Raw genomic sequence first — 19,686 nt, 5'->3', positions numbered from 1 at the left:
GATGACTGAGTTGCAGACATATAGGTTTCCCATTATTGTAATGCTCAAGGAGTACTGATAGATTTTGAAAATGGAAAGGAAAGCAGCTCAAGCTTTCTTCACTTCACTGCCCACCTGTACTAAAAGCACAAACCTCACAGACAACAGCTAGATCAATCTTACATTTATTGATAATACATTTTATTTAAATAACACGTAATATTTGTCCCAGAATCTTTCACATATTTCTGAAAATGACAAAAAAAAAAAAGTACAAAAATCTTTGTGCCTCAGTATTAATATTATGTTCTCTCCAGTATTTAAAATTACTAAGTGAATTGTCAACTTGGTTCCAGAAGCCATAAAACAAGACAATAAAAATTTAATTAAAAAACTGTCTGGGTGGTGCGGTAGAAATTTTTGATGAATGAATGTATTTATCAAATAACTTCCACGAGTGATCGGTGAAGGAGCTGGTCCTTCCATAAGTTCTACTTGTAAAAAAGATCACCACTGCCCGGGAAATAACAAATCATAGCACATTCAGAGGATGCAGTAACAATTCAAGTATTATCAAAGTCAATGATCAAAGTCCTGATTACATCCAAACACGATAAAAACCCAAGACCACAGTGAGGCACGTAAACACTGAACCTGCAAGAGAAAAAAAATATCACATGCAATTATTTGTACCAGCTGTATCTGTAAGAAAATAAAAGATAGAAAGTGTAACTACAACCCATATTTAACATGCATGTGTACCTGCAAGGTATTTTATAGTATCCAGTTTATGAGACTCCAACATGGTTTTCAATCCAGCCACTTCTGTGTCTATTTTCATGTTTGTCTGAGTCAAATAGCGCTCCTGTTCTGCAGTCTGTAAAAAAGGCAAGGCGATAAAGACCCATGATAAATTAAAAGCAAGCATTAAAAACCTTTAATGGAGAATAGAAATAAATGACTGAATGCAGTGTGCTATAAACCCAAATGCATGTATACAAACCATTTCCATAATCTCAGTTCGTGTTTCTAGAAGTTTCTTCTCATGCTCTGCTCTCTGAAAATAAAATGTGATTTCATGACACCTTTTGTGATACGACATTGGTAAACGCTCCTTTGCACATGTAAAAATAAATGCAGGCAATGTTTGTGTAACTGTGACACCATGGCATAAAATGCAAACATAATTATAGGCAGAACTTCATGTGGGAACAATAAAGTCGTGTAGTTTTAAATTCAGTCATTTTTTTCCAAACAATAATTGAACTGATCTCCTCAAACACGTACCAATTCTTTCACTTGGCTTTTCTCCAAATTCATATCCAACATATTGTCTGACTGCACTTTTTTCATTTCATCCTGCAACGTTGTAAAAAAGAGACACACAAAAGAAAGTCAAAACATTTTTCTAAATGGAGATTTCAACCAAGTTAAGATAAATCAAATACGATCAAGGAATGGGAAAATGCTATTCATGAAGGTTAATACATTCACAGTAATCACTTACAGCTAGTTGGACCTTGAGCTGGAGCAACTGGACCTTGAGTTTCTGGGAGAAAGGGCAAAACACTGACACAGTCAGATTAAGTGGAAGGAAATCGTTGGCACAAACACACTGTGCAGTCATCCCTGTTTCTACTACTGACAGACGAAACGATCAAGTCAAACGTGATACACTGTCACTGCAGTAAGTGATCTTTATCGAACAAATAATTTTTCTTCTTAAAACAACTCCGAAAAAAACATTTACCTCATTTTCTGCCAGCAGAGCAGAGAACTCGCTCTTCTCAAGGATCACCATGTCCTTCTTTACAGCGGCTATTTGAGACATTACACGCTGCAACATGATCTCCTGCCAAGATCGCACAAAACGTTAGAGGGTTCACCATAAAAATAAAGTACTGTAGTGCGAGTGGAACACACTAAATTCAGAGCTTTTAGAAAAGTTATTGCCGCTGTGGCTTTGACAGGCACAGCATGTGGTGGGGATTTAATTAACACACCGATATCAAACCATAGATGGTAATGTGAAGTATATGATAGCCTTGATCTTTCACTTTATAGCCTTTACCAAGGCTCTGGGAGAGCAAAGCATTCACATACAGCAAAGAGTGGTTTAACCTATAGAAATCCTTAATTAGTGAAGATAAATGGGTGGATACCAGAAGATGTAAAATATTAAATTATAACAAGACTTAGCTCTTATTTTTGTCCTCATATGCTTTCTCTAGATCCACAAAAAAGGTGCAGCAACTCCTCCTCCTCTATACTTCTCCATCAAAACAAAGCAAACATCACACCTGTAGTGCTCTTTCTCAGCATGAAGCAGTACTGCAGTGCAAGTGGAAAACACAAACAAATTATTATTCTTCCTAACATAACTACAACAACTCGTTCCCATATCTTCATGGTATGGATCAATAACTCTATCCTTCTGTAGTTAGTAGAGCTCAACACGTGACCCTTTCATTCTCCAAAATTGTGAAACAACCTTGATATAAAGTCCACTGCCATCTTTTACTAGACATTTCCATATTTCCACAGGTTTGTCATCTGGACCTACCACTTCTCCAATCTTCATTATCTTCATAACTACACCCACCATACTAAACCTTCTCCACTTCCTGATCCATCCTCCCCTCTCTTTCATTTCCTTCTTCCATCAGCTCTCAAAGTACTCCTTCCATCTTCCATCCTGCTGCACATCCTTTCCAGCTTAACCTCCCTGCTTAGCCAAATGATACCAGTCCTTTTCTCTTACCTCAGTGTCCAGCCTCACAGTCAACTCACTCTAAGGCCTTTAGATATGAAGTCCAGGAAGAACTATTAATCATGTACAAGCGATGTCATGGTGGCTGCCACTTGGAAATCCCAGCGATATATGGATTATGGAATTTTTTTAACATTAATACCGACTTAATAAGAAGTGGAATATTATATTATATTATAGCTAGAAAAGGAGGGTTTTGAGCAATATTTTATAATAAGATGTAAATTTTAACATTAAGAAAAAAAAAGATATTCCCATATCACTATCAGTCTTAACATTGTTAAAAGAGCCAGTAAGAGTGATCACGGAGAGCTGTATCACAGATCGGCCTTATTCTCATCAGACATTCCAGTGCCATGAATTTTCAAAAGTAACTCATCACGGACACCAACATCAAAGGTTTCTAGGAACACAAGCACTGTTTGTATTTAACTACACAGGTCAGTGTTTTCATAGTACAATGACCAACCCAGCGATCCTGGTTCACTGACCTTTACGGGACCAGAGAAAAAGGCTTGTGAGTGAACACACAGAGGAAACACAACCAACGCCTGCACACAGTGCACATTATTGTACTGCTGTCTCACCTGCTGCACTTTGGTTATCATGTCACTGTAAATGACATCCATGTTAGAGTTTGTCATCTTCACCAGTACGCTGACCATGCCTTCAGACTGAGATGTAGTGAAACCTGTTCATAAGAGAAAAAAAATATGTTCTTATAAATGAAATCAATGCAACCTACTATTTTAAAAGAAATATAATGCTGTAGCTTTTTTAATCGAACAACTAACCATTTTCCTCAAGGAGTCGCACCACTGCATGCGTATCAAAGAACAGCTTCTGGCCTTCAGCCTTTGGTACGTCTGGTTTTAGATCATACTGGAAAGCTTTGACAGAGGTTTTAAGAAACACAGCATTTTAGAATGACCTCAACACTGGAATACACATAAATATTAACATCTTGTTTAGGTTGCTGTATGTAGCTTTTGATTTTTTCAGTCTATTTATTATCTGAAATGAACCGTTCCATTTGGAATCACACACACACACACACACACACACACACACACACACACACACACACACACACACACACACACAAAACCAATTTCCAAAAAATTTAGGATGCTGTGTAAAATGTAAATAAAAACAGAATGCAAGTGATTATATGTGTCTTATCAATGTACTTGATAATGATGGTGCCCAAGAACCCAGCACCTGGCAGAGCCCCAGATGCAGAAGATGTCCAAGCCACCCTTGTCTACCACCCCCAAGGCAGCAGGTCAGTGACCACAGTGGCCACATGGAGCAAAATCATCAAGCACCCACATCCAAGGGACAGACAGCAGCGTCCAGAAAGGAGTGACAGGGAGGGGGGATTACTCACCCTCCATCATCAAGTCCCACAGGGAACAGGGAACTATCCCATGTTTTTTTTAGATGTGTTGCTGCCATAAAATGAGCTAATATTTTCCATTAAATATTGAAACATCTCGGTTTAAACATCTGATATGTTTTCAGTGTTTTCTGTGAATAAAATATAGATGTATGCGATTTGCAGACACCTGCGAACTAATTAATTATTATGGAGGTAGCCAAAGTTTAGCACCATCACAGTCCACAAGTTGACTTTTATTTTGACATGCACATGGGCTACAGTAACTCAGTTACCATGACAAAATCACAGTACCTGTAGTCATTTAAAGTCTCGCGTGAGAGGGTTTTGAATAGTGATGGTAAATTCGATTCTTTTTACTGAATCAAGTTTTAATGAGTCACTCACCAAAGTGAATCGGTTTTGAGTCATTTGATTCACTGTCAGTTGACCAGAGTGCAAAAAATTTACATTTTCACTCAAACTTAATTTGTTTCTCTTTTCATGTAAATCCTACTGCTAAGATGAATGATTCTAAAAGAAAACAACTATTTTATAGAGCAAAAAAGAGCAAAAACATTTCTAAAATTAAGCAATTTCCTATCAAAATTGCTTAATAAACATTTATTTTATTAGTATTTTCCTTAAATGTGTTAAATATATATTTTCTCATCTAAATGTCAACTGAGCTGTGAGCCAGGGGGCGGTAATGCGCCTTAACATTGGTTGCCAACCAAGAAGAAGAAGCTGTGAGCCAGGAGGGAGGGGGTGAGCGAGTCCTGAGTGATTCGCTTACGATTCAGCACAGGAGGGAGGGGGTTAGTGAGTGAGTGATTCGTTCGCTCTATGATTCAGGCCAGGAGGGAGGGGGTGAGCGAGTCCTGAGTGATTCGCTTACGCTTACGATTCAGCACAGGAGGGAGGGGGTGAGCGAGTCCTGAGTGATTCGCTTACGATTCAGCACAGGAGGGAGGGGGTTAGTGAGTGATTCGTTCGCTCTATGATTCAGCACAGGGGGGAGGGGGTGAGCGAGTCCTGAGTGATTCGCTTACGCTTACGATTCAGCACAGGAGGGAGGGAGGGAGCGAGTCCTGAGTGATTCGTTTGCTCTATGATTCAGCACAGGAGGGAGGGGGTGAGTAGCTCAAATGTGCTGTTAGCATGTTAGCAGAGCGATGCTACTGTGAACCGAGGAGCTATTTTCTTGATGTGAGCTTCTACTCAGGGTTTTTTTCTTCCAGTTCAGAGCAGAAATTTTTTTGTTACGATACTGGATGTTGTGTTTTTCTCCACAATTTTAATTATGAGCTAGATACATTGCTGCTAACAGCAACAGGGATGAGTCAGTGAGTCAGTTGGGCTTGTGAATCATGATTCATGAGTCAGTAAAGTGATTCTCGAGTATTGAACGATTCGTTCATGATTCGCGAGTATTGAACGATTCGTTCATGATTCGCGCATCACTAGTTTTGAAGGACGTATGATTGCGGTCTTTGGAAGAAACGAAGCTCCAGTTCACTTGTGCACTTTATGTAAACTAGGTCATCACAGCTAAAAACTGCCATTTTTATGGGTCGTGGCGACGTTTGAAGTGGCAGACATGCAGTTAAAGACTGTTTGATACTGTAAGCGTAAGCGCTGTTTGTTACCTCTCACGGACATCCATGTCGCAGCAGACAAATGCGTAATGTTCACTCCAGGAGCTCGTCTCCATCTCAGCGGTGTCTTCTCAAACTTGCTAAATGACGGAGTGAGGTTACACTGAGAACACGCTGAGGCTCTGACGAAAATCGATGTCGCTGCAGGCACAAAAATGCTAGCTCTGTCTTGAGGATCATACCACTTTTCTGGGTGGTTAAAGTTAAAAAGTTTAAGTCGAGACTGGCACTGTTTAAGCACCATCGTCAAGGAGAGTGTGTCCCACTAACAGCGAGTTTTGTTTTTTCTTTACCAAGGCTGTACTTCCGTCTGTGAAGCGCCTCAGATGATAAATTTTCACAGTCACGCCTGCATCGACCCTTTCACCTACTGTTCTCCGGACTACAATTGAAACTGACAAAGAATCGTCAAACTACCGGTCACGCCTTTCAAAATAAAACACCTCTTTTGTCATAATTGATTAGGTGCTAAGTCATAATGGGTATTTTATGTACAATTAGTACCAGTATAGTACCCGAAAAATATAAATTAATAAGTACTAATACATCAGAATGAATATAAAGCTCCTATTGTACTATTTTTTGTTTGTATATTTGATGATTCATATTTCAACCTTTCAGATTTGATTTACTGGACTGAGAATCTGCTGCTATCTATACTGTAGTCTATACACTTTTCATGAATATGAAAATAATTTCCAGTGGCTGAGCGGTTTTGTCATAGCTTTGAACCAACCTAAGAGGAGTGAGATGGTATTGCAGCCATCTTTTAGGGACTTGTCAGCCTGCAGTAACTTATGCAAGACTTGAGAGGATTTTGGATCCAAAGTTGTGCTTTGAGGTAATAATTTACAGAACAAAAACACAACAAAACCCCAAGAAGACAGTTTCATATCAAAGTTGATACTTTTATATTGTGCAACTGTGGTAAACATCATCAGTTCTCTACAGCACTTTATATAGAAAATACATGATCACCTATATTAAGAAGCATTTGCACCTATGTCTTCTCAGTTGCAATAAGGAATAGGAAGTGCCTTTCTGGCTGCTTAGAAAAAAAGAAGAAGAAAAAAAAAAAAAAAAAAAAAAAAAAGTAGAATTGCTCCTTTTGTGCATCAAAAGCTAGTCAGGAAAAAAAAAAAAATACAATGTTGGCTCCATTTTCTTTTCAAACCGTTGTTAGTGAAATAAAACATAATTTTATTGTATAACAGGCAGTCATGTACTTTGTTTAATGCATATGGCAGCCTTGGATTCACTGCAAGACATGGCAAACAAGTTCGCATCCAGATTAATTTCAGTATTTGTAGAACGCACTAATAAAGGTTTACAATAAAAGTCACCTTTTCATCATTGCAAAGAATATAGTTAAAAGAACACTACTGTACCTGTAAAGCTTGCCAGTGTTACAGTATTAGAGAGCATTTGAGGTTGCACCAAAAAAAATAAAAAATAAAAATTAAGGTTTTGTTCATGAGAAAAGGACAAGACAGACAGATAACGTGGCTGCCACCAAAACAACTGCAAACAGCAATAAGAGCACAAAGATCAAACTGCGCTGGCATAGAGGCTTGTGTCCAGGCTGCTCCTCGTCAATGCTGAGCAGAGCCAGGGAGGCGCTCTCGGTGCTGCTGAGCGGGTCTGCGTATTGTGGCCCCCGGGGCTCCACCATCCAGCGCAACACATTTACTTTTTTCTCCATGTCATCAATCATGTGGTCGATTTGGCTGATTTCCTGCTCCATGGTGCTCCGTTCCTGGCTCTCAAGACCAGCAGGAAGGGTTGGAGGCTCCTGGTTCAAGTCTGCCAAACTGAGTGCTCGAGCTGCTACCTCACTGCCTCCTCCTGCATTACCAGAAACAAATTTTAGCTTTCCATTTTCTTTTGGCTTTTACAACTCAATAGTGGATTTGTAAAATGTGGCAGAAGCTTTCCACTTCATCATGTGGGGAAACGAAATGTGAATATTTGAACAAAATCTCATGGCAATCCTCATTGCTTAAAAATTCTAATGTAATATTGTCACAGTGGCACTACAGAGGAATAAATAAATCAGCAGCATCCAACATCTGGGGGCCATTAAAACCTGAACCAGTCCATTTAAAAGTTGGGAAAACATTGTGTATCAGTGTGATGGACCAACTCAAGCACAGCTCCACACACTTTACTTCTATCCATCAATGATAACAGAAAAAAAATAATAGTAAACTGAATAAATGCAGGGCTAGAGTCCAAATATTTCACCTTTACTGATGCCACAGGACATTCACACGAGATACTCTAAAATGTTAGCACACTGGCAGATTTGAGCATATTAATTCTGATAAAATATTATCTGCAGAGTATGAAAAACAGCTAAATACTTTACATAACAATCCAAAAAGCTTTCCCCTCCATGTGTAGTCATTGAGTCTTACAAGATACAATAATAGAGTTTCCTCTGCATTCACTCTAAAACAACCTCTGAAGACTAAAGTAGTGCAGTTATTTTGCGGTTTTCTTAGTTTTGCTTAAAGTTCGATTTCAGTTGACAACACTGCTTGCATCTAGTAGCAGCAGTATGTGAAAGGCTTGCATTTACCTTGTAGGCCAGTCTGCACCAAGGAAGCAGTGTTGGCTAGGGAGAAGTTGTCACCCATGCTGAAAACCTTGCACATGTCAACATGGAGCAGTTCTAGACTGGAGGAGAAGGCCACCCAGAGGAGCTCCATCTCCTTGCGCTGGTCCTCGGGCAGGCTCTTGTCCCGCAGATGTGAGGTCAGATGCAGACGGATGGCCTCGGCCAAATTCAGGGCCTTTTCTCGCATTTGTCTTAGCTCATCCCGCAGCTGCAAACTGTCTGTGCAGCCACCAACACATGCAGCCAAATGCCGGTAACATGCTACCACCTGTAACAAAGATTTGACAGTGCTCGGTAATATGCAGAGCTCAGGAACTCCTAGTTAAACAAAAGTATTCCAGATAATTCCCTTCCAAGGTGGCTAAACTCCAAGTTTGCAAGAGGAATGGGCTTTTTGTTTTTCATAGTAGGGACATGCCCTTGCTGTCCATATCACCTGCTGTATTTAGACCACTAATCTTAATTAGGTATTGCACATCATTAACCTTCTGAGCAGCTATTCTCTGCTAAACACTTCACCAACCCACACACACACACACACACACAAAAAAATCAGAGTACCGAAACTGAAAGAAAACTGTTTGGGGAAAAAAAGCTGATCGAGCTGAACATTAGTCATCTTAACCTGCTTGAAACAGCAACTGAAGTGCAGAAAAACGTACACGTTTTGTTTTCTGATCTAAATCATACTGCAAGAATTATTTACTTTCAGCCGATACATTTAACCTTGGGGGGAGAGAGAGATTAGCAGGTGGTTTCATTCATTAAAAATATTAGAAATAATCTCATTAACATTGATCTATTTCTAGATAAGCCAAAGCAACCACGTGTACTCTGAGTGGCCCATTTTCCTAGCATGCACTGGTGACGGTAAAACCACAGATGCGCTATACCATTCTTAAATTGTAACGTTTACTTTGAAAATCAGTTATATTAAATATTAACACCATCTTGTCATTTTCTGCGCTTCATTTGTGGCTGCTTACACCAATTAATGAGTAGAAATACTACCATCGACCTCTAGGTACAAGGAAAATAAGATGCAAACTGCCATTGTGCAAACATCCTTTATCATACTGACAAAAATAACTTTAAAATTAAACAGTTGATTTTAATGGGGAGAAAATGTCGAACATGTCCACGGCATTATCTAACGCAGGAGAGTCGCACAGACTCAGTGGACCAAGAAATTCTTTTCAGTGAGAGTGCACTTTTAGCCACAGGGGTCGGGAATAAAGGATGTTACTTTCCCCCCTTTGTGCATGCTCTGCGTGTAAAATGTTTACGTGGCGACGGCTATAGAACTGAAACCAAATGGAGTTAATTTTTTCCCCCATACGTTTTATATTCTCATGCAATACTGAACTCTTTACATACCAAGTATTCACATGAAATTCTGGAAATTACTGCCGTGTACAAATCAACTTCCCAGCCATTTTTTCATATTCATGTCCAAATCTATTAGACTGGTACATAAACATGCAAATACAACGTAGTAGACAAATGTAAAGGAGACTAGAGTGAGGTCAGAGCTTTCTTTATGACCAGAGGAGAAGACTTGGAGCAACTTACCTTTATCACAGATTCCACCAGATCCTTCCCATCAGCCAAAGTCTTGTCTGTGCCAACTGTGCAGTCATTGCCCACTTTGTTATTTACAAGTGGCATGAGGGATGACTTGTCCAGAGTCTAGGACTCTGCCACAGCAGACAAGAGTTTGGCCCGGCTACCTTTTACTTCCCTGGCTGCCACTGCTCCTCTTCTTCCCCTGGAAGATTCTTCATTCAGTGGCTGAGGGTCGAGACAAACTCAGTCCCAAGGCAGCATGATGCACAACAATATCCCCCTGCAGCAACTATATTGCAATTACAGGTCCTAAACATGCTATGGATGCTGGAGTGGGGAAAAGTCAAAGTAATGAAGAAAAATGAAAAAAATGATAATAAAATGATGTAACTGTTAAGCAAGGTGCTAATCCTGTGATTGACCCCTTTGCACTGACGCAGGCTAAGACAGGCAGCTAATCTTATTAACCATCAACGATACCAGAGAGGAGAGCAGCTGGCTGCCTACCACAATGGCCCCTTCACTAACTGAGGACGCTGTGCTCTGTTACTTCAAGCACACCACAGTGGCTACACCTCCTTCACTCAGCTGTAAAGGTCAATATACTCCATAAATATTTTATTAGCATGTTGGAAATTTGTTGTACATTGCATTAGGTGAGAATTAAAGATTTGAATTGACTGTGTGTAAAGATAAACTAATAAGCAGATTAGAAAGCACACTGATGCACTTAAGAGTATTGAAAGTTGTAGATTGCTTTGTCCTATCAAGGTTCTTTGTGGTTTACTTTCCCCTGAAGGCTCTGGAAAATGGATGGCCTTATTTTGAACAGCTCCATGTACTGAATGCATGCTTAGAAGAAGCAGGTTATATTTCTATAGCAGTGGATGCAGAAGGAGCTTTTTCATGTGGAAAAAGTCTATAGACCAAATAAAAAGACAGCACATATACGGTGAGCATGAACTCACATTACACCAATGGAGCTTTGAAACGAAGCCTTCTAAAAACAGAAGGAGATTGCTTAGATTTTCTGTGCATCTTCATATGTAAAGCATTAAGTGTACAATTTTATTTTATTTAAAAAAACAAAACAAAAACTATAGCACAAGACACGCACACAAAAATACACATTTCATTCTCAGTTAAAGGGGATTTTCTTCAAATCCGAAGGAAGTTCTTAAAAACAAAATGCAATTTTCCTCAGTTGAAAGGAGGACATTTTCATGCACTAACCGGGTGAGTGCAGTTGTTGTACAACAACTGGGCTTTCAATGGTGTACAGTCTTGCCCGTTTTCCTCAGTGTTCGGGCAGACGTTCCCTTCCGTGGTGATGTGACAGCCTCCCTGATGTTGGCGAGAAGGCCTCGCTTAGTCTTTGCTTGCACAGGGGACTTCTGGGAGAGCTTGGCAACTTCTGCCTTCAGCGAGACAATCTCCTTGTCTTTTTCCACATTTTGCTGTAGGATCTCTTCCATGGATTTTTTCTTTAAAAATAAATAATAATTTCATATGATATAGACAGGCATTATTTGTGCTGTGAGAAAAGTATTTGCTGCTTCTTGATTTCTCCTTTTTTAATTTTTCTGGTCATGTGTAAGAAAGTAATTGCTCCATCAATCTAATATCTGGTTGTGCCACCCTTTGTAGCAAGAACATGTTGTGTACTCCTGCTGTGCATCATCTCACCTGATCATCAGCAGTCCTCTGCAGAGCCTCAAGATCAGCTGATTTCTCCATAAAACCATCTCTGACCTTCTGTAGCGTTTCATTAAGCTCCATCAGCCTTTTCTCCAGCGACAAAATTAGCTGACGAGCAAACATCAACACACACACACACACACACACACACATAATTACATAGCCAATCAGAGCCAGTGTTTAACTGGAAAGTTGTGTCCTTGTTACCTGTTGTTTATCCTCACACATCCGCTCTATGGCACATTTCTCTCTGTGTAGGCACCTGTATCGATCATCTCCTGTGTAGGGTTGAATTTGCTGCTGTTTTAATAAATGCTGGCCTCATGATAAAAAAAGCTAAAACTTAATTGCAAATGAAAATTACAACAAATGAAGAGCAGGAAACTTAAAATTTAAAATCAAGGAAACCACTTTCCCATTAAACGGAAGTTTTTCTTCCCACTGTTCCCAAGTGCTTGCTCAGAGGGTCATCTAAGTTTTCTCTGCATTCTTGTGGGGTCTCAACCTTTCAATATAAACCGCAACTGTTGAGATTTTGCGCTATAAAAAGAAAACTGAACGGATTCAAGTTTTTTGTATTTTGGAAGGGGTTCTTTTTTTAATCCTTTCGAAAATTTAAAAATAGTCCTTATTCATAAATATACTTAAAACTACTAAATAATTTCATCAGTCTCTAAAACCTTGAGGCACTACATTTCTCAAAAATCATTGCATTTGTCAACTTTCTAAGTTCCTATTGTTATTTCAAGGAAGTTTAAAAAAAAGTAAAAAGTCTAAAAGTAAAACTCTACTCAAGTCTTGATTGTTTTACATGTCCTGTGATGGTGTACAAAGTAGAGCAACGCTGAGAAATGTGTGCCACCATCCAAAGGAAAATTCACATCTATGAAACAAGACAAAAAACCCATTAACTGGACCAACCTGCTTCTCCTGCCCATATACTCAGTGGTTCAGTCTGGCTCGATTGATCCACGGTTGGAGCAGCAGGAACTACACCGGTCCTCGAAGTCAAGGCCTCCAACTCTGACACTTTACGCCTGAGGGCCTACACAGTCAAGAAGAGTCAAAGCTGTTGTGTTCATCATCAGTATCTCAGGGTGTTGGCTACTTAAATTGTCAGCATAGCTAATGTGCAGTTTACCGATTGATCCATTGTTTGACAAATCTTTTATTCAAGATTCCCTTACATCAGTACACAAGTGAATTTAGCAAGACCCTGGGAAAAAGTTTAGACGGGATATTTCAACAGCCAACTGAAACATACCTCCACTTTCTCCTGTTCTGCAGTGAACTCATCGAGCGGTACATAGTTATCCTCCAGATTGGTCATAGCGCTGTGATAAGCATGTTCTTTAATAGCATCCTTGTACATCTCAAATGTGTTTTCCAGTTTATCCCGGTAGCTCTCCTTCAGCTCTTCGATCTGACGACTTCACAGTTGCAGAAGATAATATTGGAAAATAATCAACTTCACCTGAAATCACTACCAACAGCATACACATTTATGGAAGATCGCTGGCCCGCTTTTGCAAAACTGCACATACTTGCGGAGTTCTTCACTTTCCATCAGCTGCTGCAACATGGCGTCTCCCATTTCTTTGCGAATTTCGATTTCTTGCAGCAGGTTTTTTCTTCGCTCAGCCAGTAGCTTTGTTCTTAAGTTCTCAACCACATTCAAAAGTTCCTATTAAAAAAAAAAAAAAAAAAAAAAAAAAAAAAATATATAATAATAATAATAATAATAATAATAATAATAATAGGTTGAAACAAATGAACGTTAATATTAGAAATGAGACAAAAAAAACAAAACAAAAAAAACCCGAAACAATTTCTATTATCTTAGCCATTATCTTTCAAGAACGTGAGTACAGGCATGCTGCTGCTACTTTCAAGCTACAGTTGGGCATAGGGCATGCTTTCAGCTAAATCAGTGTTTAATGGAAGACTTTTTTTTTTTTACACTCTGTGGCAACAAAGACATGTCAGCCTCCTCTTCTTCATCAAGCACCTCATCTTCAGACAGGTAACTCTCCAGGACGTTGCTGTCAAACACCCCGTTGCTCAGCAGGGGCTTGCCATCATGACCTACGAGATGAGGAGCCAGAGATTCTAGAGCCTTATCTGGGATCACCTGCACCACCTACACAAATCAGAGCTGAGATCAGTGCTTCACGTCACCAAGGCCTTTTCTGCATTTTGAACTCGGGCTAACCTGTTTGGCAACAGCTGAGAACTTCATGACATGGAGAGTCTCGTCATAGGTGGAAGCACACTGGTTAATGTTGACAATCATGGAGGGTCTTCCCTTCCCGCAGAAGAAAGCCTGGAACAGCTTGGTGAGCTTGCTTTCTCGGAAGGGGATGCTCCTCGTTCTGATGGATGACAACATAAAAGCATGCAAAAGGTTTAAAAACACATAACCATCCGACATGAAGGTTCATTTATTCCTTCGCCAACACCATAACCAACATACAATAACGCTAACGAGGACAAGATGTGACAAAAGTTACATTACTTAAAAACAAACAAAAGCTTTAGCATTTTGTGTCAACACTCATGTTTGCTCTGGTGGTGATAGTCTCACTGTACCTGTCAGGCCCACTGTTGCGGAGCGCAGTGATACACTTCCCCAAAATAAGCAGGGAATTATTAATGTTACCCGCCTCCTTAAGCCTCTCTCCAAAAGTCTTTGTTTTGTTGCATCTTTCTGAGCCGGCCAGATCACAGAGAGAGAACCTGCGAGAGAAAAAACACAAACAGAAGAATCATAGTTTCACAATTTATGTTTACAAAAAAAAGGTGGACATGTTAGTGCCTCAGTCCCAGCAATGAATCAGAGTTCTCACCTAATAACTCCCGCTGAAGGCCCCAAAACATTCCCTTAGGGAAACTCATTTCATGTGATCCATTTTATTTTCCTGTACTTGAAGAACCATTTTAGTTTATTTTAACATTTAAAACATGATCTCAAAAACCACTATGAGAAGCACTTCTATAGCAAAGATGCAAGATAAATATCACGTTGACACAATATTCCATTTTTTACTGCACTATTATTTTCGATACTATAAGTATTGGATACCATTCCCAAAGAGTTCATTCTGTTCATCTGGACGTAGCGTTTTCAGTGGGAGTCACTGATCCAAGTGACTTCTTCAGTCTCAGCTGACTGCAATCTTATAAACAATACATTTGCACAATAGCTGAAGCGGCCTAGCCCACTAATTTGGCTAGGTTCAGTTATTGTTTAAAGTCAACTCTTTGGGATTTACTTACCTGGATGATTGAGCATGTATCAAGATATCAGACACTCTGTCCAAGTGCAAAACTTTTGTTTTTCACTGTACTAGATTACATTTTTGATTTAAATATGATCTTCATTAGCTTTACTGCAGCAATAATGCATTTTAGTACTTTTAGGAGGACAACCACCATTTTAAATATTGATGAACTGAGATGGAACCATGATTGTTAGTAGGGATTTTTAGCATGATTTTCAACTTGAGAAATTAGTTGCAAAAAATATTATTAAGTACACTTTACATTTATTGATTGCCATTTTAGATTGTTAGTATGCTTTATTTGCATTTGCAAAAAATCACATTCTTATTTAGCATTACACATTTGTTTAATTTTGAGTCAATTATTTTTCATCTTTATATTAAATTGCTTATTGTCTTTTTAATCCCCCCCCACCCATCTTTTATCTCAGTCATGGACGGACGGACTTTTGCAATGTTACAAAATCCTTTTACAATACACAAGTTTTCTGAGCAGGTTAAAGTTAACTTCTACTTTCATATACTTACTCAGAGACCCTTTCAGCTGTCCCTCCATTGATCCTCAGTAACTTCATTGTAAATATGCTGTGGCTGTAAGGAAAGCCTGTGTGAGTTTTGAACAGGTTGTTTAACACCACATCCATGATAAACTTAACTGGTTTTACCTTCGGCTAGATGAGTGGTTCATCTTTGTGGCTGCAGCACTTCTGTTTTTATTCCCAAAGTGTAGCAGCTTGGAGGCTTCACCCAGGTTATGAATGTTGATCCAAATGAGGTCTGAAATCAAAACAAATGTTTTTCCTTTAATCATTAATGCTAACATTCACCTGATAATTTAAGAACATAAGCCAAGGTCATTTCCACACCTTTAACATAAGCATTTCCAGCACCATCATCGCATACACGGAGACAGGCACGTTTCTTGGATTTGGAGCACAAAGATGGCTGGAGAAGATCGTACACATACTCATTGTAGATTTCAAAGAAAGCCACCCATAAGGCAAACTGGCTGTTGCTGGTCAGCACTAAAGTAGGAGCACAGAAGACCGTAAATATAGAAATAATAAGAATCCACAACAATAATCACTATTCTAATGAGTAGTACCCGTTTGAGTTGAAAATGCAGAAGAGGATGAAAGATGGCTGGGCGAACAAGACTCTAGACAACCACTGCCTCTGAGAGAATCACACTCCTAGACCAGAGGAGAGACATACGAATGTAAACAGCACTACACTCAAGTGCTTTATTACCATCTTCTCTTTTCTGGAATACATTTGACAGAACTGAGTCCTTACTTCTTTAAATGAAGCAAAAATGGCAGCTTTAGTGATTCTTTCCTGCTTTACTTGGTGAAAATCCAGAGACTGCACACCATTCCTGAGGTAGGGCTTCAGGTCCATTCCCGGATACTGATGTTCTCCAATGTACTGAAAAGTGCTTTCCAGCACTCGAGGCAGTATCCCTGGCTCTTTTGGAGATCCTGCAGGACTTCAAAACATTACCAGAAGAACTTTGCACGACTTGAACTTCACAAGGATATTGTGCTTCTGTACGTACCTTGGATTGTGAAGGTTTTCCCAGCATTGGTTACACCATAGCTGAATATCAGTGCGTTCTTCCCATCCAAGAAATCACTCATTTGGCTTTTGACTGTGTTCTCAAACAGCTCAGCCTGTGTTGTGTCAGGCCCAAAAATCTAAAAGGCAACAGAAGATAAAAAGTCGACAATTACTGACATAGAAAGGGGGGGAGAAAATGGGTCATTTCAAATGTTACTGACCTGTGAAAAATAAAATTTGTGGAGTGACATGCCAATTCCTTTCTCACGGCTCTTGATGGTGGCAGAACCTTTTGGTGCATTCAGTGTCACCGTCTGGCTGTTTTCAATCACAACACAAGCCTGAGAGATGGGAAAACAAAGTGTTTAACAGTCTTTGTAAATCCAACTATCTCAGAGTCAGAACTGGCATGGGCACTATGTTGGCGCAAAAGTGGCAACTGTGTCTTAAATCAGGTGCTCTTTCCATTAGTTTTATTTTGAATGCAAGACAACTGCTCTTAAATAGTATTAGGCTACAAGATCATCTAATCCAAGGGGAGTGGTGGTGGTCAGAGGGCCCGGTGGCGCCAGTGTCCGGCAGCCTCGCCTCTGTCAGTGTGCCCCAGGGTGGCTGTGGCTACAATGTAGCTTGCCATCACCAGTGTGTGAATGTGTGTGTGAATGGGTGGATGACTGGATATGTAAAGCGCTTTGGGGTCCTTAGGGACTAGTAAAGCGCTATATAAATACAGGCCATTTACATTTACATTTACATTTAAGGGGAGGGGGAGGGGGGGGGGGACCTCTTGTGTTTTAATACAAAATGTTCCAGTCCCTTATATTCATGGAAATGTGCAGATGAGCTACAACACTTGCAGAAGAAAGCAGAGACGATACACACTGTTTTTTCCTTATTGGTCATCCCAGTATGTTCGAGTGTACCTGATCCTCATTGTTAGAGAGCTCCTCTTTAGAGAAAGGCCTCACTCTGAGATAAACGCTCATTGTCTGCTGTTCAGCTGCACTGGGTGCATCAGTCTAACAACAGAAAAAGACAAATCAAAGCAGAGGAGCTGAGTTTAAACCGTTTCTTCCAGTCCCTCCATTCAGTTACTGGGACAGACACCCCAAATAAGCGAAGAATTGGCAGTAATGGTTATGCATTAAAAACACAAACAAACACAAATAAACATTACCTGTTGCAGGGATGTGTTGCCGGGAGGAAGACAAGTCAAGTCCATGTCAACAGACTGCATACAAACACTGTTTTCCTGAATCATTTCACTAACTTTACTCATCTTCAAGTAAATTAGCTCAAACAACAACTACAAAAAGAAGTAATAGTTATTTGTTAAATTCATACATGAGATTGAGTGTAAGATATCAGCACTAAAGCTGATTTAACAGTCACCGACTACTGTAGGTTTGAAATAACTTAACAAGAGCCAGTAGACCTGCTGGTTTTCCTCCACTGAGAATCAAGGGAAAGCTTCTAATCACTGCTAATTGGAAGCAGATGTGAGTTCAAGCAAGTCATCAATATGTCCAACCAGCTTGGAGTGCCCTGTGTGTCAGATTCTCATTTGATGAATGTGTCACTGTACAAAAAGGTGACATATTGAAAAAGTTAACAAGCAAGCAAACATCCTTTAGATCCAATCTTGACTCTTTTACCCACTGATAATAAACCAGTACTTTTTTTGTATGTAATTTAATCTAAAGCACCCACAGTAACATTTTCCACCACAGGACTGCACTCTAAGGTCAGCATGGCGATGCAGTGGTTAGTTCTGTTGCCTCACAGCAAGAAGGTCTTGCATGTGAATCTGCTGTTTGCATGTTGGGTTCTCTGAGGATGCTCCGGCTCCCTCTCACTGTCCAACAACTTGCTTTTTTAGGTTAATTGTTGATTCTCTTGGGAACTACAATAATCTATTGGGAATGTGATCATGAGTGGTGAACTGTCAAGCGTGTACCCTGAGTTTTACCTCGTGACAGCTGGGATACTCTTCAACCCCCTCTCCAGCAACCCTTAAGTGCTTAAGAGGAAGGAAGAAGGAAAGGAAGGAAGGATAACTACACTTTATGATCTCAGCTGTGATTATTAAAGGTTTGTGCTTTCTACACATTCCCTGTAATGGAAAGAGCAGAGAGGTGTGGTGCTTCTTCACGGCCAGAAGGAGGCACTGTGGAACCATCAAACAAAAGACCCCAGTGCTGATAAGGCAACATGCTGTCCATTACCACCAGGTATGAGGACACAAGGTAGGTGTGAAACTCATCTGATCCATCCTCAGTCGCCCCAAATGAGAGTAAATGTGTTACTTTCCTTCAAGTCCTGTCGTATTATTTTGTATGCACAAAGGTTTTAGAACAGAAATATCTTTCCCACCACCACAGCGATGACAGGGTTGAGAAGTGGATCCATCTATGTCGTTCTGCTTCTAAACAAAGACACAAAGACCGTGCAAGTCAGGGAATTCCTTTAACATACACTTTCATTTTGAATAAGGCATAAAGTTAGAACTGGACCAGGGGACCCTGAATCCTCCCTTAGTTATGCTGCAATAAGATTCTTCTCATGTCACTTTTCTGACTATGTGTTTATACGCCACTCTGCATCTTATTATTAGTTATTATTATTCTCTTGCTCTCTGGCACAGCAGCCCCTTACCTGAGCCTGGTTCTGCTGGAGGTTTCTTCTTTTTAAAAGGGAGTTCTTCATGGCCGCTGTGGGGTATGTGTTATTGTAGGGTCTGATCTTACAGTCTAAAGCACCCCTAGGCAACTGTTGCTGTGATTTGTAATTTTATTTATGTAAATAAAATAGAATTGAACTGAAAATTGTAATGAAAAGCAAAACAATTTCAAACAATAAAAACTAAACTAAAATACATAAACTGACAACAGAAAGTAAGTGAAACTAGACAAAATTAAAAACAAATGAAAAAATGAAAAAGCAAAACTACAGTAACTCTGCAGTTACCCCACCCACTGTCGTAGAAGCTGACTAGTGTGAGTGGGCATCAAGAGGCAATGGAGGAGGCTGACTGTAGGTGAGCAGCCTGAAGTTTAGTGTCGTGGAGAGTTAGCAAAACAAAAACACTGTCCCACTTTTAACCCCTGACTTTGACACACGTCGTCTCTTTTTATGCGACAACCTCTGGTGATTAATATAAAAACCAAGATTACCTT

General features: G+C 39.8%; 3 protein-coding genes across 3 annotated transcripts; all 3 read right to left on the bottom strand.

The window, feature by feature from the left end:
- Positions 1-136: 136 nt before the first annotated feature.
- Positions 137-6,530, bottom strand: mcur1 (mitochondrial calcium uniporter regulator 1). The gene is made up of 9 exons (XM_086306960.1): positions 5,777-6,530; positions 3,544-3,639; positions 3,337-3,440; positions 1,730-1,831; positions 1,487-1,528; positions 1,267-1,338; positions 983-1,036; positions 742-856; positions 137-633 (listed from the first exon to the last, which is right to left on the bottom strand). The coding sequence occupies exons 1-9, from the start codon at positions 6,027-6,029 to the stop codon at positions 578-580; spliced, it is 894 nt and encodes a 297-aa protein (XP_086163086.1). The 5' UTR covers positions 6,030-6,530; the 3' UTR covers positions 137-577.
- Positions 6,531-6,672: 142 nt separating this feature from the next.
- Positions 6,673-10,497, bottom strand: rgs9bp (regulator of G protein signaling 9 binding protein). The gene is made up of 3 exons (XM_086306961.1): positions 9,978-10,497; positions 8,367-8,673; positions 6,673-7,630 (listed from the first exon to the last, which is right to left on the bottom strand). Exons 1-3 carry the CDS (start codon positions 10,071-10,073, stop codon positions 7,257-7,259), a joined length of 777 nt encoding a protein of 258 aa, XP_086163087.1. The 5' UTR covers positions 10,074-10,497; the 3' UTR covers positions 6,673-7,256.
- A 561-nt stretch (positions 10,498-11,058) lies between these two features.
- LOC147322523 (kinesin-like protein KIF20A) lies at positions 11,059-17,994 on the bottom strand. The gene is made up of 18 exons (XM_086306955.1): positions 17,688-17,994; positions 17,434-17,529; positions 16,732-16,851; positions 16,509-16,647; positions 16,247-16,431; positions 16,056-16,143; positions 15,817-15,975; positions 15,616-15,727; positions 15,479-15,541; positions 14,259-14,405; positions 13,882-14,041; positions 13,630-13,809; positions 13,214-13,353; positions 12,934-13,099; positions 12,591-12,714; positions 11,877-11,947; positions 11,658-11,777; positions 11,059-11,455 (listed from the first exon to the last, which is right to left on the bottom strand). Exons 1-18 carry the CDS (start codon positions 17,787-17,789, stop codon positions 11,240-11,242), a joined length of 2,388 nt encoding a protein of 795 aa, XP_086163081.1. The 5' UTR covers positions 17,790-17,994; the 3' UTR covers positions 11,059-11,239.
- Positions 17,995-19,686: the final 1,692 nt, after the last annotated feature.

The sequence above is a fragment of the Aulonocara sp. 'chitande type north' Nkhata Bay genome, linkage group LG9 (assembly GCF_057382095.1).
Source record: "Aulonocara sp. 'chitande type north' Nkhata Bay isolate Kocher_YH1m ecotype deep benthic linkage group LG9, A_spYH_male_GT1.1, whole genome shotgun sequence".
Lineage (NCBI taxonomy): Eukaryota > Metazoa > Chordata > Actinopteri > Cichliformes > Cichlidae > Aulonocara > Aulonocara sp. 'chitande type north' Nkhata Bay.
The sequence above is the reverse complement of the archived record's forward strand: the minus strand, read 5'-3'. Positions and strand labels throughout refer to the sequence as shown.

Coding starts and splice junctions, on each gene's coding strand:
- mcur1 (XM_086306960.1), bottom strand. CDS start 6,029: ATGGTGCTTAAACAGTGCCAGTCTCGACTTAAACTTTTTAACTTTAAC. Junction 3,640..5,776: donor GACATGGATGTCCGTGAGAG/GTAACAAACAGC, acceptor CCTCTGTCAAAG/CTTTCCAGTATGATCTAAAA. Junction 634..741: donor TACTATAAAATACCTTGCAG/GTACACATGCAT, acceptor TTTCTCTTGCAG/GTTCAGTGTTTACGTGCCTC.
- rgs9bp (XM_086306961.1), bottom strand. CDS start 10,073: ATGCCACTTGTAAATAACAAAGTGGGCAATGACTGCACAGTTGGCACA. Junction 8,674..9,977: donor TGGTGGAATCTGTGATAAAG/GTAAGTTGCTCC, acceptor TCTTTGTTACAG/GTGGTAGCATGTTACCGGCA. Junction 7,631..8,366: donor GGTGCAGACTGGCCTACAAG/GTAAATGCAAGC, acceptor CTGGTAATGCAG/GAGGAGGCAGTGAGGTAGCA.
- LOC147322523 (XM_086306955.1), bottom strand. CDS start 17,789: ATGAGTAAAGTTAGTGAAATGATTCAGGAAAACAGTGTTTGTATGCAG. Junction 16,852..17,433: donor TCTCTAACAATGAGGATCAG/GTACACTCGAAC, acceptor CCCATCTCTCAG/GCTTGTGTTGTGATTGAAAA. Junction 15,976..16,055: donor TGCATTTTCAACTCAAACGG/GTACTACTCATT, acceptor CTCCTACTTTAG/TGCTGACCAGCAACAGCCAG.